The 24,775-nt window shown below is 59.6% G+C and overlaps 1 protein-coding gene across 1 annotated transcript; it reads right to left on the bottom strand.

Moving 5' to 3' along the window:
- Nucleotides 1-7,820, bottom strand: LHX5 (LIM homeobox 5). Its single transcript, XM_008142746.3, has 5 exons — nucleotides 7,648-7,820; nucleotides 5,539-5,762; nucleotides 4,651-4,928; nucleotides 3,833-3,998; nucleotides 1-368 (listed from the first exon to the last, which is right to left on the bottom strand). Exons 1-5 carry the CDS (start codon nucleotides 7,818-7,820, stop codon nucleotides 1-3), a joined length of 1,209 nt encoding a protein of 402 aa, XP_008140968.1.
- Between the last annotated feature and the right edge of the window lie 16,955 nt (nucleotides 7,821-24,775).

Here is a 24,775-nt window from a genome sequence, read left to right as displayed (position 1 = left end):
TTACCACACGGCGGCCTCGTTGAGCTCGGGGTTGGGGTGCGACAGGGGTCCGCTGTAGCCGCTGGCGCCGCTCATGGGGAAGGGCGGGCTGGGCCCCCCGCTGAACACCTCGCCGGGCAGGGGGTGCAGCGCGCCCGGCAGGCCCGGCTCGGGGCTCGGCGTGTCCGGGTGCGAGATCATGTCGGTGAACCTGGGGTTGTCGGCGGCGTGCGGCCCGGCCAGCGGCGGCTCCAGCGCGCCCAGCGGCGTCGAGCCGGGCCCCGAGGCGGCCAGGAAGCTGGAGTCGGCGGGGGACTGCGCCTGCGAGGGCGGGCCGTGCGCGAAGAAGTCGTAGTTGCCTCCGGGCGCGTAGTAGTCGCCTTGGTAGTCTGCGGAGGGGGCGGGAGAGACAGGCCGTGAGAGGGGGGAGGGCGGGCGGGGCTCGGGGACCCGGGTTAGGGGACCCGGGAGACGACGGCCAGAGGCGGGGGAGCGTGTTTGGGGGCGCCGGGGGAGGACGTGAACGGGGCGGGGGGCCGCGCGACACTGGCCCGGGGAGAAGCCCGCGGAGACCGAGGGAGAGGGCGGCCCAAAGCGGCGCGGACGCGGACCCAGGGGTCCAGTTGGGGAGAGAGACAAGGAGACGCCGAGAGGGAGAGACCGACAGAGGTGCCGCCGCCGAGACGCGGACAGCGAAGGGCTGCGCGAGGGATGCGCCTTCAGCCCCAAGTTCCCTGGCAGATGGCGAGGCGCGGCCGCGGAGAGGGGCTCGGAGTTGGTGGGAGATACGCAGAGAGCGAGAGACAGGGGCCGTGCGAGGCCAGCAGAGGACGGACAGAGTGGCAGGGGACAGGAGAGGGGCCTGCGAGTCCCCGAGTCAGAGACCCCGAGAGATGGGCGCGCCGAGAGATGGGAGGGCGAGTGAGACCGACTGTCTAGGAGGGAAACGCGAGGCCGTGGTTCGAGGCGCACGTGAAAAACCCAGGAACAAGACGGAAGGTCCGGGAGAGAGAGCGCCCGAGACGGCGAGAGGCGATGCGAAGTGGCAGAGAGGAAGCCAGAGACGGAGGCTGAGCGCCGGGGAGGAGCCGGGCGGGGTGCAGAGACCAGCGCGCACAGCGGGCGGGAGGAGCCGGGACCTGGGCGTCGGAGGGAGCGCGGAGGGGCAGGGGGCTGGGCCCGGGGAGGGAAACCTGGGTGCGGACGCGCAAGGCGGGCTCCGCGCCCTGTCCTTCGGCTCTGCGCCTCCGGGAGGACAGCCCCGCGCCCACCCGCCTGGAACCCAGAAAGCGAGCCCAGCGCCGCGGGAGACGGGGAGGACTCGCGCGCGCGCTCTGGGTCGTGTCCGGAGTCCCGTGGGCGCCCCCAGGCTCAACCCGGGAGGGCGGCCGGGACACCGGCGTCCGACGCATTTGGGAACAGTGAGCCCTTTTGAGAATCTGGTGATAGTTTTGGGTTCTCTCTCCAGAAAAAGGCACACATGTGCGTTTTGCCCACAGTCAAGAGACACGGGGACTCCAGGTCACAAGCCTGCCCATTCCCAACGCAGTGTCTCAAAGCCCCTCCCCCAGATTCTTCCAGAGCCTGCTCCCACCCCCCAGGCCAGCCCCTGAGGGAATGGGGTGTGGAACCCCACGAAGGGAGCGCCCTGTAGCCCCGCCCTAGTGACAATAACCCGCTTTGTACGGCGGGAAAACCAGGGCTGAGGGGCCGGAGACTCCTCAGCAAACTCACACACCTGCTCAGTCTTGGGGTCTCAGTCCCCGGCGAGTTCCGGATGCTCCCTGCCACCCCTTCCCTCTCCAAACCCTGAAATCAGTCCAAGCGGAGGTGTCTGGAGGCGAGGCGAGGCTTGGAGATGGTTTAGGCAACAGCCAAAACGCTCGCTAATTACTTTTTTTTAAAGGAAGCACTCATTCTATTCTCCCCGAAACTGAAGCGAAAGGTTGGAAGCGCGAATTTGGGGTCCCTAAGGGACAGGAATGGGGACCGGCAGGGGCCCCGCTGCGAGCGGGCCGGTCTGCGCGGGCCACGGCCCCGCGCGGAGTGCGCGCCGCCTCCGCCCATATGGCGGCCAGGCCGGCGGTAATTGGAACAAACGCCGTCTGAAAAGGGCACAAAAGCCGCAGCTGGGGCTTTGTCCGCGCTCCCACGGGGCGCCGCCGCCCGCTCCTTTCTCGCCCGCCACCGCCGCCGCCTCCGCCGGGATCTCCCAGCGCGGATTAGGCGGGGCTGCCTCTCTGGGGCTCGGGGGTCCGGCACCCCCATTCCCGAAAAGAGGGGCCCGGGTGTCCAGGCCCGACCCCAGCCAGCAGACGCGCGGTTAAAGGAGGCGGCAGGGAAGCCTTGGTTAATTACCCAGGCAGGGAACATTCCGGACTGGTTCCGCCCCGCCACCTCCTAGCGCAGCCGAGGTTTTGTGCGGACGGAGGCAAAGTTAGGTGGGGAGGTCCCCATCCAGGCTGTCCTGGGCGTCTGCAGCCCCCCCCCCCAAAAAAAACAAAAACCTGGGCCCTGCCATCGCAATCTCTCCCCTAAAAGCACAGCCACGAATTCTGCCCACAGTTTCCGGGGACCCTGGCCAGATGGGAAGGTCTAACCTCCCCGGCCTGAGGATGTGCCGAAAAGGTGTCCTCTTTCCTGGGCCTGCCTGTGGCTGGGCTCCTGGCTCTCGCCCTCTGTTGCCACCAAACCCCCTTTTCTAAGAGGAGTCGCCTCTCCCCAAACTGAGCTACTAGCCCCCCCCCCCAACCCCCCGCAGGCCTGTGATACTGGGCCACTCAGAGCGGAGACCCATCAGGCACAGGCGCTCCTGGGGGCTCCCCAAATTCAGAGACTCCAGAACAGCGGGGGGGTGGGGGGTGGTTTGGGAAGTGGAGGATGGTAAGCGTGTGCTGAAATGCCCTGGAGTCTCCAAAGCGTGGGCGGGGCGCTGGGATGGGTCTCCAAGGGAAGTACAGGAACGGAGGGGTGGAGAGAAAGAACGGAATGGAGGAGGGAAGGAGGGAAGGAGGGAGAGGAGGGGTGACCAAGAGGCCAGTTCACCCAGCACTGAGCCTGGTAACATCCGCCATGGAACTGCTCTTCTCGAACTCCCGCTACTCGCCCCGAGGCCCCGAAGACTGAGAGCCGATACCTGGGTTGGCCCAGTCCCAGAGCCCCCAGCTGCCACTAAATGCAGGGGTCCTGCCCGGAGCAACTGCCTGCATCTGGGCCACCAGTGCCAGAGGCTGTGTGCACAGACCCTGGGCTGCCGAACCCCAGTTAATACATTGGGAGCTGGAGAGCAGGCTGCGGGATGAATCCTGATCCCTCCATCCCCACGGCCAGCACACTGCCCTCGTGCCCCAGTTCCTGCAGGTGCCAAGTACCCCAGGCTCCGGGCAAGGGCAGGAAGGAGGCTGTGCGTCCGGGTGGGGCAGGGTGCGTGTGGATTTGTAAGTGTCCAGCTTGGTCTGCTGGTGGACGTGTGTGAGCCGGGGGATTTCCCGGGTGTGTCTGTCAGTGAGTGTGTCTGGGGTGGGGTATACTGTGTGTAGTCATGTGTCCCCGAGGTCTCTGAACTCCAGTGTGTGTGAGAGGGAGTGTGTCCCGTGTGGGTGTGTGGCGAGCTGGTCTGGTCTGTCGATCTGTGCGTACTGCCGTACGGGTGAGTGAGCCGTGTGCCTGATTTCGCATCCAGGAAGTACCTGGGGGTGAGTGTGTATGTGTTGATGTGTGTCTGGTAAAGGGTGTCCGTTATGGTCCTGGTGATAGAAGTTGGGGGGAGGGGCTCCCTGGTGCAGCCCAGAGCTGTAGTATCGGCCCTGAGCTCAGCCTCTGGTGCAGGGCAAAGCTCTCAGGGGTCTCTTACCTCCATAGTAGGTGTATGGAGTGGACCCCAACATTTCAGACTCGTCCAAGCGGCCCCCCAGTGGACGCATGCGCCTCGGACTCCGAAAGAAGGCGTGTCTCCGGGCGCCCAGTGCGCTTAGCTGTTTCATCCTGCGTTCTTTGGACCGTCGGTTCTGGAACCACACCTGGGACAGAGGAGGGGGCAGTGAGCTGGGTGGCGGGTATCCTCTCCCGGCCCGGGGCCGCCCCTGCTGGGTCCTAGCGCCTCCTGCCTCCAAGACTGCCCTGAGGCGGGGGTGGGGGTGGGGGGAGCCGGATTAGGCCGGAGGGGTGGAGAGGGGCCTCGGTGAACCAGCCAAGGGTGAAGGATTTGGCGGACCCTTGGGGCGACTCATAAAGACTCGGGCTTCCCGTCCTCGCCCGCCCGCGGCCTGACGGCTTCATAAAGGCCTCCCGCCCGGCCTGGCTCTGGTCTGGGCCCCTGGCTTCCCAGCCGGACTCTGGCCGTCGGTCTGTCTGCCTGCCCCGGCCTGGGCGCAGGGAGGAGGCCCGTGAGGGACGTCGCCCCCTCCTCTGCTCGGTAGGGGAGAGGAAGGGAGGGGTCTGTCCCCCAGCGAGGCTTAACACCCTCCTAGAAGGGAGGGGCGGGGCTCAGAGGTGAGGTGACTAGTGACTCTGGCTGCGGGTTTGACCCGCGGGCCCGGCCCGCAGCGCACCGCTGGCCGCTAGACCGGAGCCCGGCGCGGAGCGGGGCGCGAGGCTCCTCCGAGCCTCCCAGCTCCAGGGCGCCGCGGGCTGGGCACGGGGAGGGGGGAGGTGACCCGGGCCGGGCCGCACCTGGATGACACGCATGTTGAGGCCGGTCTCCTGCGCCAGCTGCTCCCGGATGTGGCGCGTGGGCTTGGGCGTGGCGGCGAAGGCGGCCTTGAGCGTCTCCAGCTGCTTGGCTTTGATGGTGGTGCGCGGGCCGCGCCGCTTGGTGCCCGAGTTCTGCTCCTCGTTCTCGTTGTTGGCCGTCTCCTTGTCCGACGACGTCGAGTTGTCCGTCTCCTTGGGGTCGTCCTGGAGCGGGTCCTGGAGGTCCGGGGACAAACTGCGGTCCGTACAGGATGACACTGCGGCGGAGGGAGTGCGAAGGGGACAGCAGCGTGAGCGGCGGCCGAGGCCGCCACAATCGGGAGCCGGTTCCAGCCGGCTGAGGCCACCGCCGGCCCCGCGGGGTTCGCTCCCAAACCCTGCGACAGCCCCTCCCCCAGGCCCGGGCCCGCCCACTCCGTCCAGGTGGGGCTGGGCCTTTGGGGGGCCCCTCGCCAGCCTTCTCAGCACTTTCCGCCTATTGCTGGGTGCGGGGGAGGCCCGCGCTCCGGAGAGGGGTCTGGAGGAGGGTCCAGGTGCGCTCGGGGCCTCCCATCTCAGCTCCCCGCTCCCTCCTCGCCTTCCGGTTAGAGTCCTCCCGGTGCGGGGAGAAGTGAGCAGGAGCTCGAAGGAAGCGGAAGGGAACGGCGCAGCTCCAGATGGGGAAGGTGGCGCCTGGGAAAAGGCTCCCGAATTGGAGGCGGGCAGGGACAGGGCTGGTGTCCAGTCGGCCTGGCTTCCCCGGCGCCCGGCCGCCTCCCCAGAGCTGCCTGCTGGGTGGCCGGGAGCGGAGGGCTCCGCGCGGGCCGGAAGCACCAGGGAGCAGCGCAGAGCGGGCGGGCCGGGCTGGCGGAGGAGCGCGGCCCCTACCTGAGTTGAGGCTGCCCTCCTTGAGGCTGGATGAGCTCAGGTAGTCGTCCTTGCACACGAACTTGTTCTCGTCGATGACGTAGAGCTCCTCGCCCGTGGACAGCTGCTTGTTGCACACCATGCAGGTGAAGCAGTTGAGGTGGAAGACTTTGCTGCGGGCCTTGCGCACCAGGTCGCTGGGCGAGATGCCTTGCGCGCAGCCAGCACACTTAGTGCCAAAGCGCCTGCGGACACAGCACAGCCCGTCACCGGCAGCCTGATGCCCCGTCCTCGCCAGCCCCGACCTCTTCCCGCCCTCCCCTGGCTTCTGAGAAGCTCCATTCCGTCCCCGTCCGAGGAGACCCCACCGCTGTGCTCTCTGTCTGAGCACAAGGAGACCAATGTCCCCGGCTGCTCTTGGGACTGGGACCGCCATGTCTCGTTCAGGTTTATTTGGACTCCACTGGGCTTAGAGCAATGGGCACAGCCTTCAGCCAAGCAGAAGGCCCAGAGCACCCCAAGCTGCTCCCTGTACCCCCACATCCACCTGGGATGCTCTAGGCAAACTCTCCTCTCCAGGCTGGGAAGGCGTTTGAGCCAGGCAGGCAGGGTTTGGACCCCTTCTTGGCTGTGCCTCCTGGACCCTTTGGCCTGGCTGGCGGGAGCTAGCCATTGGCGGGGAGCCCTTCTCCTGAGCAGGACCCAGGCGGAGAGGAGGGAGCCTTCTGCCCATTCCCAGCACCGCCAGCGCCTGGGGCTTCCCAGTGCCCACTGCGGGATGCAGCACAGCTCGTCAGGAGCCTGGGGGACCAGTGGCCCCCAAGAAGCAGGGACTGAGTCTCCAGCCCCCCAACATCTCTGGCCCTGGCAGGCAGCGGGGAAATGAAGGCAATCCAACACCTACCTGGCCAGCATGGGGGTTGCTCAAACTCCCCCCCTCCACCCCCCAGTGCCCGAGTTCCTGGTCTAAATCCTTTTCTTGAGCCCGGGGAGAAGGCCGGCCTCCTCCGAGTGGGAGAGGTGCGGCCTGGGGAGGGAGAGGGCCAGGACTTGGGCCCCACATCTGCTCACACCCAGGTCTCTAAACAGCGAATTTGGGTGACGTTGATGTAGTGGGGGCATTAGAAGCCATAAGTCACTTGTGGCCTTATCCGGCCGCGTAATTGGCCATATGCACCTTATCAAAAATCATTAGGCGCCTTGCAAGCCTCGCCACATTAGGGCCTCGGCTCTCCAGGCCGGGAGTTTACACGTGTAAAGGCGAGGCTGACATTCTCTCCCGTTCAGATTCCCCAGGCCGAGCAGCTGGGGCCGGGGCAGGCTCGCTCCTCCGTGTTCATCACGCCCCCTTCCCTGGGCGCCGGAATTCCGGAATTTGCACTCACAAAGCCGCTCTCCAGTGCGGGTCCAAGCAGGCAGGGCTGAGCTGCTGCAAACCCCACAGCCTTCCAGGCCACCCCTGGGCATTTCCCAGCTGGGGAAACTGAGGCCCAGAGCAGTGATCATCCCTAGCCTGCCCCGAGGGCCTCTGTGGGCAGCAAGGGGAGGTGGCATGGCCCGGGCTAGACCCCAGAGGTCCTGATTCTCAGCTTGGATTTCTTGGGTACTTTTCAACACGGGAGGAAATATTTACGGAGTTGGGGTGAGGGGATGAGGAGGGAAAGGGTCCCTTCCCCGAACATCAGAGGGAACCCTCTTGGCGGAGCCCCGGGGCGCTGGGAAGTGGGGTTTGTCCAGGAGGGCCCTGGGGCGGCTGCGAGCCCGCGGAGGACAGCCTCTTGGCAAATGCAGTCCGTCTGGTGGGAGAAGCCTCCAGCCACCCCTAACTTTGCAAAAATCCCTCCTCTCTCAGAGTCAGGCTTGACGCTCCCACCCTGGAATTGCAGCCGCTGGAAGGGGTAGGGACGGGCGGGAGTAAGTTGTCAGAGCTTCCTCCCCCAGGGAACCTCCAGTCCAAGCCGGCCGGCCGGCCGGGAGGAGCCACCGCGAGGCAGCTTCCGTTTTGCTCCGCCCGGGCTCCGGCCCTTTCCTTGGCCAAGGACAGGGGAGAGCGGTGGCCGGCCCCTTGGAAGCTGCAGAGCCCGGGAGGAGGCGGCCTCCCCTTCCCCGGCGCCCCCGCGGGCCTCTCACCTGAAGAAGTCATTCTTGCAGTAGAGCTTGCCCTCGCGCGAGAAGCACTTCTCCGAGAGGTTGGTCTTGCACTCGCAGCACTGAACGCATTTGATGTGCCACGCGCGGTCCAGCACGTTCAGCAGGAAGCGGTCGAGGATGGGCCGCTCGCAGCCGGCACAGTGCACCATCATAGCCCCGCGCCCCCGGGCGGCTCGGGCCGCCTCGCCCTCCCTCTGGGCCCCCGGCCCTCGGGCCCCCACCCCGGCCCCGCAGCTGCGCTCCGCCTCTCCTCTCGGCCGCTGCCGGGGCGAGTCCGGTCCGGACCAAGACTCAGCCGGTCAAGTCCTTGGGTGATCGCTGGCCTGGCGCCGGGCCGCCCGGGGTGGGGTGGGGAGCGGTGGCGGTCACAGCCTCATGCCCGGGGCCGCGCGCCCCGGCGCTGGTTCCGAGCTCCGCCAGGTGTCTCGGGTAGCTGCTGGCCTCGGCGCTGCGGAGCGGCTTTCCCGGGTGGCGGAGGCGCCGGCACTTTCCCCCACTTTCAAGCGGTCCCGATCCTCATCTTTGTCTGGCCGCCGCCTAATTCGCGCATCCTTATTCAGATTTGGTGACGTGGCGCGGCACGTAGGGGGCCCGCCGGCCAATGGGTGCGCGGTGGCCATGGCAACCTCTTAAATTTATAGCATATCTAAATTGGCTACAGCGTTGCGGTCCGGACAGAGCAAAAAAAACAAGGCATCAGTATTGTTGAGTATTAGCTTGTACCTGGTTCGGAGGCGAAGTAAGTATTTACCTTACAGTTGGGGGCTGGGGGCGGGGAGGGGGGGGCGCGCGCGATCTGAAACTGCTTCTCTCTTCCTCTCTCCTCACAAATATTTGGGGGCCGGGATTCCTGGGCCTAGTGGGGGAAGGGACCTCTGCCCCCCCCTCGCCATCCCTGGAACTTGCAGAAGTTGCCCGGGGTTGGAGCACGCTCTAATCCGCCTTCTCTTTCCCAGTCCAGCCGCCCAGATTGGAATCCCTCTGCCGGGCGCTTCCCGGGGTCTGCGCCTGGGAGCTGCTACAGCGCAGCTCACCGGGCTCTCAGCGCCTGGCCGGCTTCTTTTGTCAAACAAGGGGCTAAGGCCCAGGTGGTCTTTGGGGGTTGGGAGGGAGGGAGGGGAGAGGAGAGAGAGAGAGAGAGAGAGAGAGAGAGAATGAGAATATGAATGGAGGCCTTTGAGTTTGCGTATTTCCCCCCAAACAGGCCCAGGTTCAGGTTGTGGTGGAGGGGAGGCGTGTTGTCCGGCCTGGTCAGCACCTCTGAATTTCAGGCCTGAGCTCCACGCCCACGGAGCTCCAGCAGAGATGTGGGGAGGAGAAGGTCAGGGCGAGGGGTCTTCCTGGAGCCAGCTCAGAGGTGGCTGCGGTCTCTCCTTTCCTCGTCGCACCTTCAAGATCTCGGTCCAGCCGGTAGGGCACCACACCGCCAAAGCGGGGATCGCTAGCGATGGGGCGGACGCTGCTTGCACACGCGGGGCCTGCGAGATGGGTGTGCAAGTTCTGTCTCAAAGGACGCAGGACGAGCGGCTCTGTGAGGGCGCCAAGCGGCTCTGTGAGGGCGCCAAGCGTCCCGGTGTGTGTGTGTGTGTGTGTGTGTGTGTGTGTGTGTGTGTGGAGAGGGGTGTTGGTGTGGGTCTGGGGCAAAGAGGGAGGGATCAAGCCTTGTTTTCCAAGGGGTCAACTCGGGGAAGGGCGTTCCGATTGAGGGAGGCCGGAGGGCGGCCGGGATTTTCCATCCCCGTCTGGAAAGCGGCTGCGGCTGGCAGGGAAGGCGAGGCCTGGGCCCAGGCGCTGGAACCCCGGGGGTTGCGTTTGCGCTAAGACGGGACTTGGCAGTGTGTTAGGGCAGTTTACCCAGTTCGTCAGTGTGTATTTTGAGAATGGCATTTTTACCTGCCTATAGTCAGTAATCCGTCATGTGGGTACAGTTTGGTGTGTGTATTCTGTGTTTATTGTTGTGTGTGGTTATGCTAATGTTGTGTGTTATTCTGTGCACTCTTGGTTTTTTGGCCCGTGTATGTGTCTAGACGCTTACTTGCGGCCACGCGAATGTGAGGGTGTTTGCATGTGAGTGTGCATTTGTGTAAGATTATTTGTGTACATGTGTGCTAATGTCAACGTGAAAAAGGACTTTTAAAATCTGAGTGTGTGTGTGTGTGTTTGCGCGTGTGTGACTGAGTCCGGACGGGGTGTGTGTGTGTGTTTGTGAGTCCGGACGGGGTGTGTGTAAGAGCAGAATTGTGTGAGTGTGTGTGTGTGTGTGTGTGTGTGTGTTTGTGAGTCCAGACGGGGTGTGTGTAAGAGCAGAATTGTGTGGGTCTGTGTTGTGTGCCCCTCACTATGTGTATCACAGGTGTGAGTACTTGCTCATGTAGTAGTTTTTGTTTATGAAACTCCTGTAGGTTTTGGGGGGGCATATTTGTGTGTGTGCTCCTAACAGCATTTTACCTTTGTGGATGTAGAGGGGGCAGGATGTGTGGGTGCCTGTGTTGGGGCAGTGCCTGTCCAGGCTTAGCACGGTCCCCAGGCTCCAGGGGAGGGAATCGGGCTGGGGACAGGGAGGGACAGATGCTGGTCACCGGGTGGGGTATTGACCCACAAAACACGTCTTTGAAAAGGAGGCCCCCAAATGGGCAGCTCTGCCTGATGGTGCTGTTCTCCCACCCGCCCTGGCTGACAGACAGGTGTCTACACAGCACAGCGGCCTCGGCCAGGCTCACCCAGGCCCAGGGGTAGGGCTCCAGGGGCCACAGTTTCCAGCGGTGGCTGGCCTTGCCTCCTGGGGCACGAAAGATCCTTGAGAGAAAAAAGAATGGAGAGGAGAGGGGTGGAGAGGAAAAGAGAGGAGAGGGGAAGAGAGGAAAGGAGAGGGGAGGAGAGGAGAGAAGAGGAGAGGGGAGGAGAGGAGAGGAGAGAAGAGGAGAGGAGAGGAGAGGGGAAGGGAGGAGAGGAGAGGAGAGGAGAGGAGAGGAGAGGAGAGGAGAGGGGAGGAGAGGCACCCAGGCTCGCGTGGGGGCAAACTGCCCTGTCTACTCTGTCTTTGTCTCACCGGGTTTCCTCGCTCTCGCACATCTGTTTTCCTTTCTTCTGTGTTCAGCCTCTGTTCTTGTCCTGTTTCCCTTTCCCTCTGTCTCCATCACTTTGTTTCTCTATTTCTCTCTCTTGTTTTTATTCTCCTCCCTCTGCCTCTCTGCTGGGCGTCCCAATCCAGCACCTGACTCATTGCTGCAATCAACCATCCCCATCCTGCACGGCACAGATTTTGGGGTGACGGAGGGAGGACACATACAGTCCTTAGAAGCCCCCATCTGATGGCCTCTGGACTAGGCACACCTTCGCCCACCTTCGCCCCATCCCCACCGAGCTAGGGCTGCCCGGTCCTCCCAACACCGGCTTTGTCCACGCTTCAGGCGCTCAGTGCCTGCGTGCCGGCTCCATCACAGACAGACCCACCTGTCCTCGCCTCCTGGCTGCCGTAGGTGCCAGCGCACAGCAGGTCCCAGCAGCTGTGGGCCAGGCCAGGGGGGCGGCAGGAACAGGGGGCCAGTCTCAGGGAGCAGCCCTGGGGCTCCCAGAGCCTGGGTGTGGTGAGTCACCTGGGCTGAATGTCGGTAGTCTGAGGGGAGGTCTCTTCTTCCAGAAGTTCTGGTCTGGACTTCTGTGGCTGAATTTACCCCTCTTGTCCAGGTCACAGCCCCCCTAGAGTCACCTCGGGGTCCCCAGCACAGCCCAGCCCCAATCCAGACACCCCATCGCCCCAGCCCAGCTGCAGGGGAGACTGCCTGTCCTTCGGCAGCCCTCCACACAGCATCGAAAACAAAAAAAAACAGAAAACACCTCAAACAAAACGCCGGCAGACCAACTATTAGACGAATTATCCCGCCCTAACAGCGCTAACAGATGGCGACCAGGCAGCGAAATCCCCTCCTATATGTAACTAATAAACCGCTTGTGTCTTAACAGGGTAATGCATGGAGATACAATGTCACTTATACAAGATGTTGATGGAATTTCCTATATAAAAACCTTCCTCCTAGAGTAAAGAGTATCAACATTACAACTCGACAGACGGTGGCGGGATAAGTAAAACAGACACAAGACAAACAAGATAATAATCTGTTTCCAATCACTTAAGCCCCGTAGAGTTAGTAATGTGCGGTTTGCATATTCCCCCTCGAGTTCGGCAATTAATTACCGGCGAGGAGGCACACACCTTCCAGGAGTGGGAGTTTCGAGGCGCGCTAAGCTGGGGTTTGGGGGCGCTTGCCCGAGCTCTCCGTCCCGGCGCCCTGGGCAGCGGCCGGGATGGGGACTGGCGCGGGCGTTTGGAGCTGACCTTCCCGCAGGTTGAAGAGAGCGTTTCACCGGAGCGCGGCTCCTCACCGGAAATCTCCTGCCCCGGGGATGCTGCAGCCAGGCAGGAATGCGGGCTTTTCCGGCGGTCAGAATAGTTCTCTTCACCCCTCCGAAGGCATCCCTGAGTGGCCTGCTTTCTCGGGGAACGTGCGCACTGTGGGGGACACCCAGGAAGCGCGCCCCGCGTCCTCTTCTCCCGCGTTATCTTGGGCGGCTCAGCCGGTCCAATACCGACTTCGACCATTACCGCCCCCCCCTCCCCAACACGCACACTCTGCAACCCCTCCCTCCCCACCCCCCAAGAGCTACCGCGGCTTTAACATTAAACAAACGCAGCGAGCGCCTCTGAGCTGCGCTCTCGGCCGGGTCTGCGCGGCGGCGGCGGCGTTACAAATTGTAAATTTAAATTGCTCGCCGGATTCATTACCTCCCCTCTTTGATTTCAGCCAGCCGTGAAAAATTATACTGGTGTACCACTGAGAAACTGTTTTGCCGCAAAGAGCCCGCGCCTAATCACTGGCTTTCTCCCTCCGACAAAAGTGTAATTATTTTGTTTGGGGTGTAAATATAGGCCGCGCCGCGCACACACACTCAGCGTCCCGCCGAGCCGCCGCGCCCTGCCCGCCGCCGGAGGACTCGGCCTCGGAGCCGCCGGAGCGGGCGTGGAGCTGCCGCCCCGAGGCCCGAGAAGAGCGGCTGCTTTGGCGCCATCCGGCGAGACCCGGAGAACCGAGCCCTCAGGCCCGGTCCCCAGCCCCTGCCACAGGGAGTTCGGGTTTGCCCGACGACTACTGACCGTGTGTGCGCACAGGCTGGCTTGGGAGACGCCGGCGAGGCGTGATGGCGAGGCCCAGAGCCTCCGCGCAGGGCTGCTGCAGCAGCCAGGGCCGGGGGTGGGGGATGGCAGTGGAGTGAGGGTGGATGAGCGTCCGGAATCCCCGAGGGGGTGGCCAGCTGGGGGCAGCCCTGAGTCCAGGCAGGGAGAGTGTCCGGGCTTGGGCGTCCCCAAGAGGGTCAGGGCCTAGGCAGAACCCCATGGTCTTAGATTCGGGAAGGCGTGTCCCCTGGCGCTCTGTTGTGGACTGCTTGGTTTGTAGGACATCTCTGCGGGGCGCGGGGCCTTCCTGTCAGTTGAATTATGCACTGCTTAATTAAGGGTCTCGTTGGCAGGGCAGACCCGACCTGGGACGTTTAATCAAATAGGCAGGGAATCCCTCACTTCCTTTCTTCCTTCCTCCCATCTATCTCTCCATTCAACAATGGCAAAGCTTACCCCCTCCCCAAGTTCCCCTCTAAGTGCCGGGAAGGGGGACTCTGAATCCAAACTCCACTCCAGTCCAATATCTGGGTTGGGGCTTTAAAGTTCTGCGGGGTGTGAGTGGGCAGGGGCCCGAGGACACTGTCTGAGCCAGGTGGCTTCGGGACAGGAATGGGGGGCCAGAAGGCTGTGGTCAGCCTTACACAGGCCAGTTGTCAGGGCTGGTGGGAGTCTGCTTGGCAGCTCTAGGAGCCACCTGGACCAGCATCTCCGAGAGGGAGCAGGCGAGGAGGGCAGGGCTGAACGGAGCCTCCCCGTTGGGGAGATCCAGCCCCAAAGTGAGTAGTTCTCTGCGAGTGCTTGCCAGTTTAGGGACCGGTGGCGGGGTGAGGCAGTGCAGGCGCCCCCTCTCTCTGTCCTGCAAGCCCCTCTCCAGGAATGCACCGCTCAGAGGCCCCACCGGCAGCTGCCCGCCCCGTCCCGCAGGCCACATTCCGATGCTGCAACCCGGGGCTGGGAGGGTGCAGGCTGGGGCTGACCCCTGGGGCTAGAGGGAGCCCGGGAGGATTGAAGCAGAGGTGCAAGACAGTCCTCCAACGAGTGAGGGAAATGCCGCCGACGCCTTTATTCAGAGAGGGGTTCTCAGGGCAGAGCCGCGGGCTGCCTGCCCGACTGCCCAGCGAAGCACAGGTCCCAGGCAGCCAGACCAGGGGCTGTGAGCCCAGAACCGCTGTGACGCTCCTCGTCTTCCCGTGCTGGGCCTGGAGGCGGGCCCAGCTCTTCATTGTCAGGGAGCAGGCCTTGCTGTGTGTGTGGAGGGGGGGGGGGCGCGGCTGTGGTCCCAGCCCCTGTGGCCCCCCTGAGTGTATTTGAGGGGCCATCCCTGGAGCTGCTTCTGAGAACATGCCTGCAACCCTGCTCCATCATAGGAGCCCACACGGGGACAGCTTTTCCAGGAACCCTAACCTCCAAATGAAGCCTCCCCCCCATACGTTCTAGTTACCTGGTCTCCAACCAGCTAGTCTGCGTTTCAGTCTGTATCTTGTTTTCCCTTCCTTTCTTTTCTCTCGGTCTCTTTTTTTCAGTCTCAATAGCGTTTCTCTCTCCTTTCCATTCTTTACCACCTCCTGTCCCCGCCCTTCCACATCCCACCTCCTTTTTGTTAGCCTAATGTGGGTTCCTTTAGAATTCGCCTGACTTTGGCAGCCTGTGTGTGTGCGCGCGCGCGCGCGCGTGTGTGTGTGTGTGTGTGTGTGCGCGCGCGCGCGCTTGCGCGTGTAATTCTCGGCTGCTAATGATTGTGTGTTGATAAAGTAATGCAGTGGCCTCATTAGCCTTTGTTTAGAAGGTGTTAAAAGGGAAATCTGCGTTGGAAAGCCGGGGTTTACACTGCAGCCTGGCTGAACAAGCGCCCAGCGGGCTAGGGGCCCCGCCCACTCCCCCAGGCGCCCACCGCCGCGGACCCCGGGAGGGGGGAGGGGCCCAGGGAAGGCGACCCCCAGCTCCTTCCACCCGAGGCGAGTATGTTTACCCCGCCGCGCGCCTTCTGCTCCGCGGGGACCACAGCGGGGATCGCGCTTTCTCAAAAACTCCTTTGAGCTGCCCAACGCGCGCGGTGGCCTTTCTCCTCCAGGTTTCTTGGGGGAGGCGGAGGGGAAGGGCAGAAGGCTACACTGAAAAAAAAAAAAAAATTCCAGAGATTTTTTTTTTTTGGGGGGGGGTGGGGGAGGAGGAGGGACGGTGGTTAAGTATCTTATTTATTTTGGAGGCGAATGCCAGTCAGTCCGCAGCGGCTGGGCTGGGCTGGGGTCTCCCAGCTGGTTGGTTCGTGGCCACGTCCCTGCGCCCTGAGGCTGTGTGGAGGCCCTAAGCTTTCCGGGGTTTGCAAGAATACTCTTTCTTCCCTCCCAACATGTTCGCAGACGGCCAGAGGGAGAGTCTTCCTTGCGTGGGGGGCTCATTTCTTAAACCTACTCTCCGGGTCTACCCGCACCTGGGGCTTGGCTTGGGGAGTGACTTCCGTGAGAACAATTCGTAGCGTGGCTTGGCGACTTCTCCGCAGCTTGGTGAAAACACAACTTTACTGATCCTGGGCTCGTGTGTGTGTGTGTGTGTGTGTGCGCGCGCGCGTGTGTGTGGGGTGTGAGTGGGTGTGTAGGATTTGGAGAAGGTGTGTCACGTGCGCATTTCCCACTGCCTTGGGGGAGAGCAAGGCTTCAGGCAGAGGGCAGCGTGAGGAAATGTCTTTTTGTCCTGGACCCTACGGAAGGGCCCGGAACAATGTGTATTTTGACCAGCCTCCGTGGGCGAAGCTTGTCGAACTCGGAACCGGACTCGCTTCCCGGCGAAAGGGAGAGAAGACGTGGCTGAGTTCGTGCAGCGGGGTTCCTGGTCTCGGACCCGAGCGGAACTCATTGCTTTTTCCCCCCCGGGCCTCGGTTGCATCGGAAGAAACCCGTCTCCGGCTTTCCTCTTCGCGGTTCGGTTTCCCTGCCCTCGGGTTTGGCGCTGCGGGCCTTGGGGCAAACGAAGCTCAGCTGGTCCGGGCGTCCGTGTGTGTCCGCAGCCGCGGACGTGCGCCGGGAAGGGTTCGCCATCGCCCCCGCCCCTTTTTCCTGCGGTGGAAGGCGAGACTGGACGTTGTCTGGGGACAGGTCCTGGGCGGCCGGGGCCTAGGGCGGTGACGGCGAAACGAATTCCCACCCCTCATCAGAACTCGCCACGAGGGCTCCCTGGTCCCCAACACCATGCAGGCAGAAGCGAGGTTCCCCGTGAAACCACGTTGAAACCGGCTGCCGTGATGCCGGGGGATGGGATCAGGGCCGAGTTCGGAGGAAGCGGGGAGAGGACGGGAAGACGCCAGCTCCCGCCGTCGGCCTTCCTCTCTCTCTCTCTCTTCCCCAAGCAGGTTCCTCCGCGGAGCCGGCGAGTGCGCTCGCAGTCGCCGCCCGGCTGTGCGCGGGCTCGGACTTTGGACCCAGACAAAGGCGGGAGCTGTCCGCGGTGCTGAACCTGCCTCGCCGCCGCTGGAGCAAAGGGGCTCCTGTAACCTGCCCTCTCCTCCTCCACCCCCTCCTCCAATCTTCCCTTCACTCTCCGATTCTTGTCCTCTTCCCCGTTTACTTCCTCCTTTTGTCTTTCCTTAGAACCGTGTCCCGTACACAGATATATGCGCATATATATATGTATCTCAAAGAAAAAAACCATTTGATCAAAAACAGTGTCTTCTCCTTTCTTCCCAAATAAATGATGCAAGAAAGGTTTATTTCCAACGTTCTCTGAAACGGATACAAACGCTATCCCCAACTCCAAAACAAGTGGGAATTCATGCTTCAAACAATAGAACTAAACAATAACGAATACCATGAGTCTGCCCTTTGGTTTATTCTGAAGAAGAGGCCAGGGTTTTAGAAATTTTAGTTTCAGGAATAGCATATTCTTGGCATCTTAGCTTCTCGGGTGGGAAAATATAAAGGCCAGGGAGGACTCTGGTAGTCAAAGAGGGAGGCAGACAGACGAAGGCTCTTGCCTGCAAGTGGATAGATGGCTTGTAGGGGGAAAGCCATGGACATTCAGTTGACTTAACCCTTTGAGGCAGAGATGAGATCTGCAAGGATAACCATCTTTAGGATTATTAAGAGGGCAATGATTCCTTTTAAAGGTTTGGCTAGAAATGGGTTAATCTGATGCTTTATTTTCTCAATGTGCATGGTGTTATCTAGACATCCGACATGGTGGTTGACCAAGCAGCGAATCCTCTGCTCACACTTTGATGTAGTATTTGCCTCAAGAAGTTTGTGTGGGTGAGGAAAAAAAAATCACATACTCCTTCCCAGGGTGGGTGGGGGGGGGTGCCCCCATTATAGTGCACACGATCTGTACACATTCCCTCTGGCACCTCATAGATACAGGGCCTCCCAGAGAGCGCCGATGTCCTGGGGTCACCTCCTCATTTGGTTTCCTCAGCACCCTCCCCACCTCCCCACCACAGGGTGTCAGCTGAGCTCGGCTGTTAGCATTACCAACACACATGGAAAGGGCTCCCTCTGTGGATTCACGCCCCACGCGGACTTTCTCTAGCTAATTTGCCTATAAAAGGCAGAGGAGTTAGCAGTCTCAAACTGGAGTGATTTGAAGCAAAGGGTTGCATCTTTGGGCCGGGATAATGGCACCCCAATTCCTCCAGATCCTAACAGTTATCTTTCACCCAAACACCCTGAGATCTTTCATTAAGGCCAAGGTGGCCACCCTTTTGGATCATGTACCTTTCAGCCTCTGAGAACGCAGAGCCCCATGGTGCCGGGAGGGAAGCCCTGACCTTTTGTGGGTGAGGGAGGCATTTTTTTAAAACACCATTCACTGAGTGACTGTTATGTGCATTTGATTCCTTGGTCTCCACTGCAACTCTGAAACGTCGTAGATATTTATCATGGCTCCATTTTACAGATGAGGACACTGAGGCTCAGAGATGCTCCTGAAGTTGCTGATGGTGACATAGTGGAAGCCTGTGCTCCTATCCCAGATCTCAGTGGTACTGGATCTCCTAGGTACTGCTTGCTCTAATCGCCCATATTCTTCTGGGGGGCCACGCTTTCATGGTTATACTGGAGGTATACCAGGGGTTACACTGCTAATTGTTGCTAGCATAATCCCTTTGCATTCCCAGGCAGGCCATCATGGCTTACGTTCTGGATTTGGAAGCTGGGGTAAGTCCTAAACCTGAAAGCAAGAAATAAGAATGTGGGTCGGGTGGATGTCTCTCAGGATGTAACAAGGGTCCTGGCCCATCCCCTGGAGTCAACCCTTAAGTTCCCTTTCTTTCCCGCCTTGCATCCAATCCATCCTTTAGTTTAGTTAGCTCTGCCTCCAAAATATATCCCAACCACCCAGGTCTCATCTCCTTCTCCCTGACCACTCTAGTCTAAGCCACCATCATTGCTTCTGTTTTAGAGCAAAAATCTCCCAACTGCTGTCTCTGTTTCTCTCCTCTGCAACCCCTTCCCTACACTATAACTAACGTTATGTTTCAAAATCATAAATCAGATCTTGTCAACCCTCTGACAACCCCCCAGTGCACGTAGAATAAAACCCATACTCCTCACGCTGCACGGCAGGGCCCTTGGTGCTTGGCTCCTGCCCACCCCAGGAATACCCCCCCGCCCCCCGCCTTCCTTGGCCCCCTGCTGTGCTGCTCACACACCTCGTTTTTCTCACCTCAAGACCTTTGCACTTGGCGCGCTCCTCTGCCTTCGGATCCCTCTTGTCACGTAAGCCTGAGCTCAAATGTCAATTCCTCAGGTCTTTCCTGACCACCTTTCCTAAGTACTCCACCCTAGCCGGTCTGGAGCCCCCGCCCCCCCCCGTCCCTCTGTTTTCCTTGTCACCTTACCAATAGCTGGGATTATCCGGTTTATATGTTTAGGTGCATATTGTCTTCTTCCTTAATAAAGTATCAGTTCCATGAGAGCAGAGACTGGGTTTGTCTTCCTCTCTGTTGGATCCCCACTGCCTAGCTCCATACCTGGGCCACAGCTGTTCGATGCGCATTTGTCGACTGAATGAGTAACGAACAACCACTGCAGGAGTGAGTGGAGGTGGGTGGGCAGGGCTGAGAAGGGGGGGCTGCACCTCACTTGCCCATCTTCCGGGCCCTGCACGCGGAGCGGCTGGCTGGCTGGGTCCCCACTTTGGTAAAAGAAGGAAAGACAAGTCTGCCCGAGGACCCAAAGAGGGTGCTGTCCTTCAGTGGGTTCTGCCAGCGAGACACAGGATCCGATTGGGGTGGAGAAACGAGTCTGTGCCTTGGAGAGTGAGTGTTCTGTGTTCCTGTCGGGTCCGAAACCTTCACGTGGTTTCAGACAAAAGGGTGATAATGGAAAAAAACACACAGCAAACCAGTAAGATCTACATCACAGTAATCACACACACACACACACACACACGCACGCACACACACACGCACACACACACACCCCCTCTAGCCAGCCCACATGACAGGAACACAGTGAGGTGCTGTTACTTCAGTTCAGACTCTGGAGCCCAGTTCCCCAGGTGGGAATCGGGCTCCATCGCTTATGGGCTGTGGGATACAAGGCAAGCCCCTTAGCCTCTCTGTGCCTCAGTTTCCTCTTCTGTGGAATAGAGGTAAAAGCGGTATAGCTGTGTTACAGAGTGGCCGTGAGGAATTGTGTCAGTCTGTTCTATTTGGGTCACAGCTTGGCATAGGAGAGGAAATGGGGAGCCGGGTGTGTTAGCGGGTAGGAGGGGGGAGGCGATGGTGCTAAGAGACGGAGATGCAAGGAGAAAAAGATGAGACTCACCCTTTAAGAGCTCATTTTCTCCTTGAAGGACTCGCCTCTTGCCCTAGCCAGTTTGGCTCAATGGATAGAGCGTCGGCCTGTGGACTGAAGGGTCCCGGGTTCGATTCTGGTCAAAGGCACATGCCTGGGTTGTGGGCTCGAACCCCAGTAGGGGGTGTGCAGGAAGCAGCCAATCAATGACTTCCTCTCATCATTGATGTTTCTATCTCTCTCCCTCTCCCTTCCTCTCTGAAATCAATAAAAAAATTTTATTTAAAAAGAACTCTTGCCTGTCAGGGCAGAAGAGGACTCTGAAGTCAGAGGGCCTGCCTTGGAGTCCTAGCTCAGTCACAGCAGGCAGGACCACTCAGCTTTTGCTGAGCCTCAGTCTCTTTGTCTGTAAAATGGGGCAGTACTTGTGCCTGCCTCGTAGGATTGCCTGGGGCATTCGGGAGATGATGTTTGAGAAACTAGGAAGCACCCTGCTTTCCAGTAGTTAGCTTCTGTTACTGGGCCTTATTTATTTATTTTTTTTTTGGGGGGCAGTACTTTCTTTACACTTTATTCTAAGGACAAATGTCTCCTTGAACCAGTGAAAGTGAGTGACTCTATTTCGTCGGACCCTGAGACAGATGGAGTAGGAAGGTGAGGTTTGATGGAGAATGGGGTAAATAACTATGTGCTTGGAGTCATTAAAGGGCCTTCCATTGTCCAGCCTCAGGGCTGGGGCTGGTCCATCTTCAGACAGAACTGGACCCCAGAGGACCTACCTGGGGCACTGCGGTCACTGTCACCCTTTGCCCACAGAAGTGCTCGCCCAGACGAGTCTCCGTCCCACCACAGCCAGCGTCACCAGGTGCGGAGCGCACGCCTGACGTGTGATGGGAAGAGAAGTCTCGTGGCGAATCCTTCGGCGAAGGTCACCATCACTCCCTAATCTGTCAGCACTAAAAATCACCGAGTCCCTTCCGGTGCCTGACGTCGTGCTGTGCGGAGGGACGATTCACATGAAACATCTCATCTCGCTACTGTGCTTAGCCCCATTTCACAGGTGGAGAAACTGAGGCGGGGGCAGTCACACAGCCGGTGCGTGCCAGAGCCCACCCAGATTTGTACCTGGAGCTGATGGCTGAGTCTGGATTCCTGACCATGATGCGAATGGACGTTTTTGTGTGTGCGATTTTATTTTATTTTATTATTATTATTTTTGTGTGTGTGTGATTTTAGACAGACGTTGTCACAGAGTGGCTGTCGATGAACACCTTCTGTAAAGTGATGCACACGTCAGTTGTGAGCAAAATACTTAAAACTGGACCCAGCTCTTGAAAGCCACACCTCCCAGTGGGTTCCCCCTCCTGCTGCATCTCACCGACACAGAGCGGAAAAGATCACGCGGTGACCACTGAGCTGGGGAGGTATCTCCCTTTCTTAACGTAGGGTTCCCTCTCGTTGGCGGCACACAGCACCCCTCCCCCCCAGCGCTCCGGTGTTGCCTGTCCTGACGGGGACCCAGGAGCGGTAGGCTTGGCCAGCTGGGGCTGAGCGTCCTTATCCCCGTCTCTCCCTTACCCACCCCTTCTCACGATTTCCTTACAGCAGCAGGTTTGGACACAGGGGTTTTGAATGAGTAAATGAACCCCATAGCATTTTGTCCCTGGATATCTAAAACAATCCCTGATTGCAACTCATCTGCTGATAGGCCTATCTTTTTTATTTTTATTTTAAAAATTGATGAGAGAGAGAGAGGGGAACGGAGAGAGAGGTGGGGGGCAGGTGGGGAGAGACATCAATTCGTTGTTGCACTTATTGATGCATTCATTGGTTGCGTCTTATATGTGCCCTGACCTGAGCTGGAACCCGCAACCTTGGCATTTTGGGACGATGCTCTAACCACCTGAGCTCCCGGCCAGGCCGTGACGGGTCCACCCAGAGCAGGTTTCTCACTTGGCACCGTGACGCCTTGGCTGGGTGATGCTTTGTGGTGAGGACTGTTCTGCGTATAGGAGGGTGCTTCGCCACATCCCCAGCCGCTGCCCACTAATGCAGGGGCCCAGCCCTCACCCCGGTTGTGACAGCTCAGAACAGCTCTCTGTTGTCAGCTGGCCCCTGGGGTCCCAGGTCATCCCCGCTTGGGAACCACTGATCCAGAGGCAGGTCTGCAAAGGCCTTTAGTCCCGGAAGCCCCAGGGCTCCGGAACCTCCCAGTGCTCCTGGCACAAGGCAATATAACGTGAGCGCGGCTGGGGCAGGGCCCGTGCTGGGCGGGCTGGTGTTTATAAAGTAGACCTGTGCGAGCCAGCGCCGTCCCTCATTCGCTCCTTGGCCAGCAGGCGCTGGCCACCTCTGGGATTTTACAACCTGCAACTTGCAAAGCCGAGGTGGAATCTGGAGACGTCCCTTTGCCAACAGGATGCTTTCATTTGATTAACCCCATGTTGCCTAACTCGGCCACTCTCTTGCTGTGTGAGCTTGGGGGAGTCACTCTCCCTCTCTGGGCATGAGTGTGTGAAGTGGATGGAGCTGCCAGATCAGCCACCCCACCCTGCCTGGATTCGACCGGGGTGTTTATTTGAGCCGATCATTCTCCACTGTAGACAGTGGAAGCCCTTTCTGGCTCTGATCTCAACAGGGTGCAGAGAGGAGAGAGAGGAGAGAGGGGGAGGGGAGAGGAGAGAGGAGAGAGGAGAGAGGAAAGAGGGGAGAGGGGAGAGGAGAGAGGGGAGAGGGGAGAGGGGAGAGGGGAGAGGAGAGAGCGGCCAAGCCCCCCCACCCCTTGCTTGATGACAAGAGTGATTCTTTTCATGTGAATTCTCATTGCCCTGTCTCGAGCCCTCTCTTCTGTCGTCCCTTCCATCGTATGGACATCTGAGGCCCAGAGCAGATGGCCGCCTTGGTATTTCCCACGTGGAGGCAAAGAGGGCAGGAATAGAAGCACAGGTTCCCAGAGGGCAGCCCAGGGCCACGGGCATTATTCGCTCAATGGCTTGCTCCCCCCCCCCCCCCCCCCCCCCGCGATCTCTCCTTTCCACCTCAGCGAAGGATCAAAATGAATCAGCAGACGTTTATTGAGCTTCCTCCGAGATCCAGGCCTGTGTGAGGGGCCGGGGAGCAGGGAGATGAATCAGATCCAGTTCTTGCCCAGGAGTTCCGTGGAGAAGATTAAATATGAAACCGGGAAGAGATACGGAATGCCCCGGGAAAAGAGTGTGTGCGGTGACCAGGCTCAGCGGTGTAGATAAAGAGAGTGACTGCTGATTGTACATGTTCCCTGGAGAAATTGAGAAGCCGGGGCGGGGGCTGGGGGAGAAACTCCAGTTTCTGCTCTAATGAAGGCTTGGCCTGAGCCTTCCTAGCCTTACTCTTCTACATTCTTCATGGCTTTTTTCTAATCTGAGACCCTCAGGGGCCTCACACAAACTTCAGAGAGTGTAGGCAGAGGGATGATGGGCTGGTGTTGGGGACAAGCCACACTCGGCATCAGGAGGCCTGGTTCTGCATCTGGATTTGCTGTGTGGCCTTGGAAAAGTTGCTGAACCTTTCTGTTGTGCCCTTGACTCTGAATTGGGAGGTGTGAGTCCCCGGCCTAATTTACATTGGCCAGAGCTTCCTGGAGAACTACGTTGGAACTGTCGGGAGTATAATGGCTAACATTCGGCAGACAGAGAGTTTGTCCTTCCGAGGGCATATTGATCATGGAGAGGGAAGGCCAATCAGAGACCTACTCTTCTCCTGGAATGGGGAGCCACAGAGGGGTCATGGGGAGGGCGTGGTGGAGTTGACCCATGGGAATTGAGAAATGTTCTCCATAAGTTTCTTCCTCTGGAGCTTGGACCAAGCAGAGATGGAAACCTCACCCACAGGTAAATAGATGTCCCTGGGCCTGGGCTGGTGTGTACACGTCTGGAGAGAGAACTCAGCAGTGAGTCAATCAACAAACATGCACTAGGAGAAAAGCATGTGTAGGGCCTTGAGTGCGGTTTTCTGTGGATGCAAAAATTTTATTTTTTATTTATTGATTTTTGAGAGAGAGACACACAGAGAGAAAGATAGATAGATGGAGAGATATTTGTTGTTTCACGCATTTATGCATTCATTGGTTGATTCTTGTATGTGTTCTGATTGGGTATCGAACCCACAACCTTGGTGTATCGGGATGATACTCTAACCAGCTGAGATACCCAGCCATGGCTGTGGAGGCAAAGATCTTCGAGGCTCGCAGGAGCTGTAACTTAACGAGAGGGCTCGAAGGCCTGGCTGCTGAATGCAGCTCTAGCCACGCACCTGCTCACTGAACAGACTCCCAGGGGCCTACGGACCCCTCAGACTCCGAGTCATCCCTTTCCTCCTCCTCCACCTGCCGCTTCTCCGGCACCGCCGTTCACGCAGCTGCCTGAGCCACAGCCACGCTGGCCCTCGCTCACTCCACTCCAATCCCTCCCAAATCCTGTGGACTCTCTCTTGCACGTCTGTCACCTATGCCTGGCCATGCCTTAGGTCAGGCCAGAGCCTCTGATTGACAAGACATCCCCATCTTTTCCTCAATTCCTTCCCCTTGTCCCAGCCAGAGAAATTTGGCCGTAGAACAAAACTGACTAGGTTACTCCCATGCTTACAATCTTACAGGGGCTCCCCCAGCGCTGCAGGACAAGCCCCGAGCCCCTTCATTGGTTTCCAAGCCCCTGTCCCCCTCTCTTACCGCCTCCCTCCCAATAGTCCAACTGCCCTGAGCTTTGACTGGATCTGCCAACGAGTTCTCTCCCTGCTGAGCCTTTTATCTTAACTATCCCCGTCCCCCCGCCCGCCCCCCCCCCCCCCACACACACACTTATACGAGCCGTCTTGCCCTTCAGGTCTCCTCTCAGACATGTTTCCTTCAGGAAACCTTCCCCATTTTCACAGCCCCTTGTCTAGTTCCCATGGGGCTCTGAGCTGACGGCCAGCTGGGGCTTGTCCAGTGTATGGCTCATAGTATATGCTCAATAAGTAGTTACTGAATGAAGGCAGGGACGCTGGAAACCAGTGACCAGGCGTTTTTAGGAGGTGAGAATCGGAAGATTTTCTGCAGAATTTGTTTTCTTGTGTTAAGCCTTATTTACATACTAGAGGCCCTGTGCACGAAATTCGTGCATTTGGGAGGGGTGTCCCTCAGCTCGGCCTGCGCCCTCTCGCAGTCCGAGAGCCCTCGGGGAATGTC

Source organism: Eptesicus fuscus, chromosome 23, assembly GCF_027574615.1.
Source record: "Eptesicus fuscus isolate TK198812 chromosome 23, DD_ASM_mEF_20220401, whole genome shotgun sequence".
Lineage (NCBI taxonomy): Eukaryota > Metazoa > Chordata > Mammalia > Chiroptera > Vespertilionidae > Eptesicus > Eptesicus fuscus.
The sequence above is the reverse complement of the archived record's forward strand: the minus strand, read 5'-3'. Positions and strand labels throughout refer to the sequence as shown.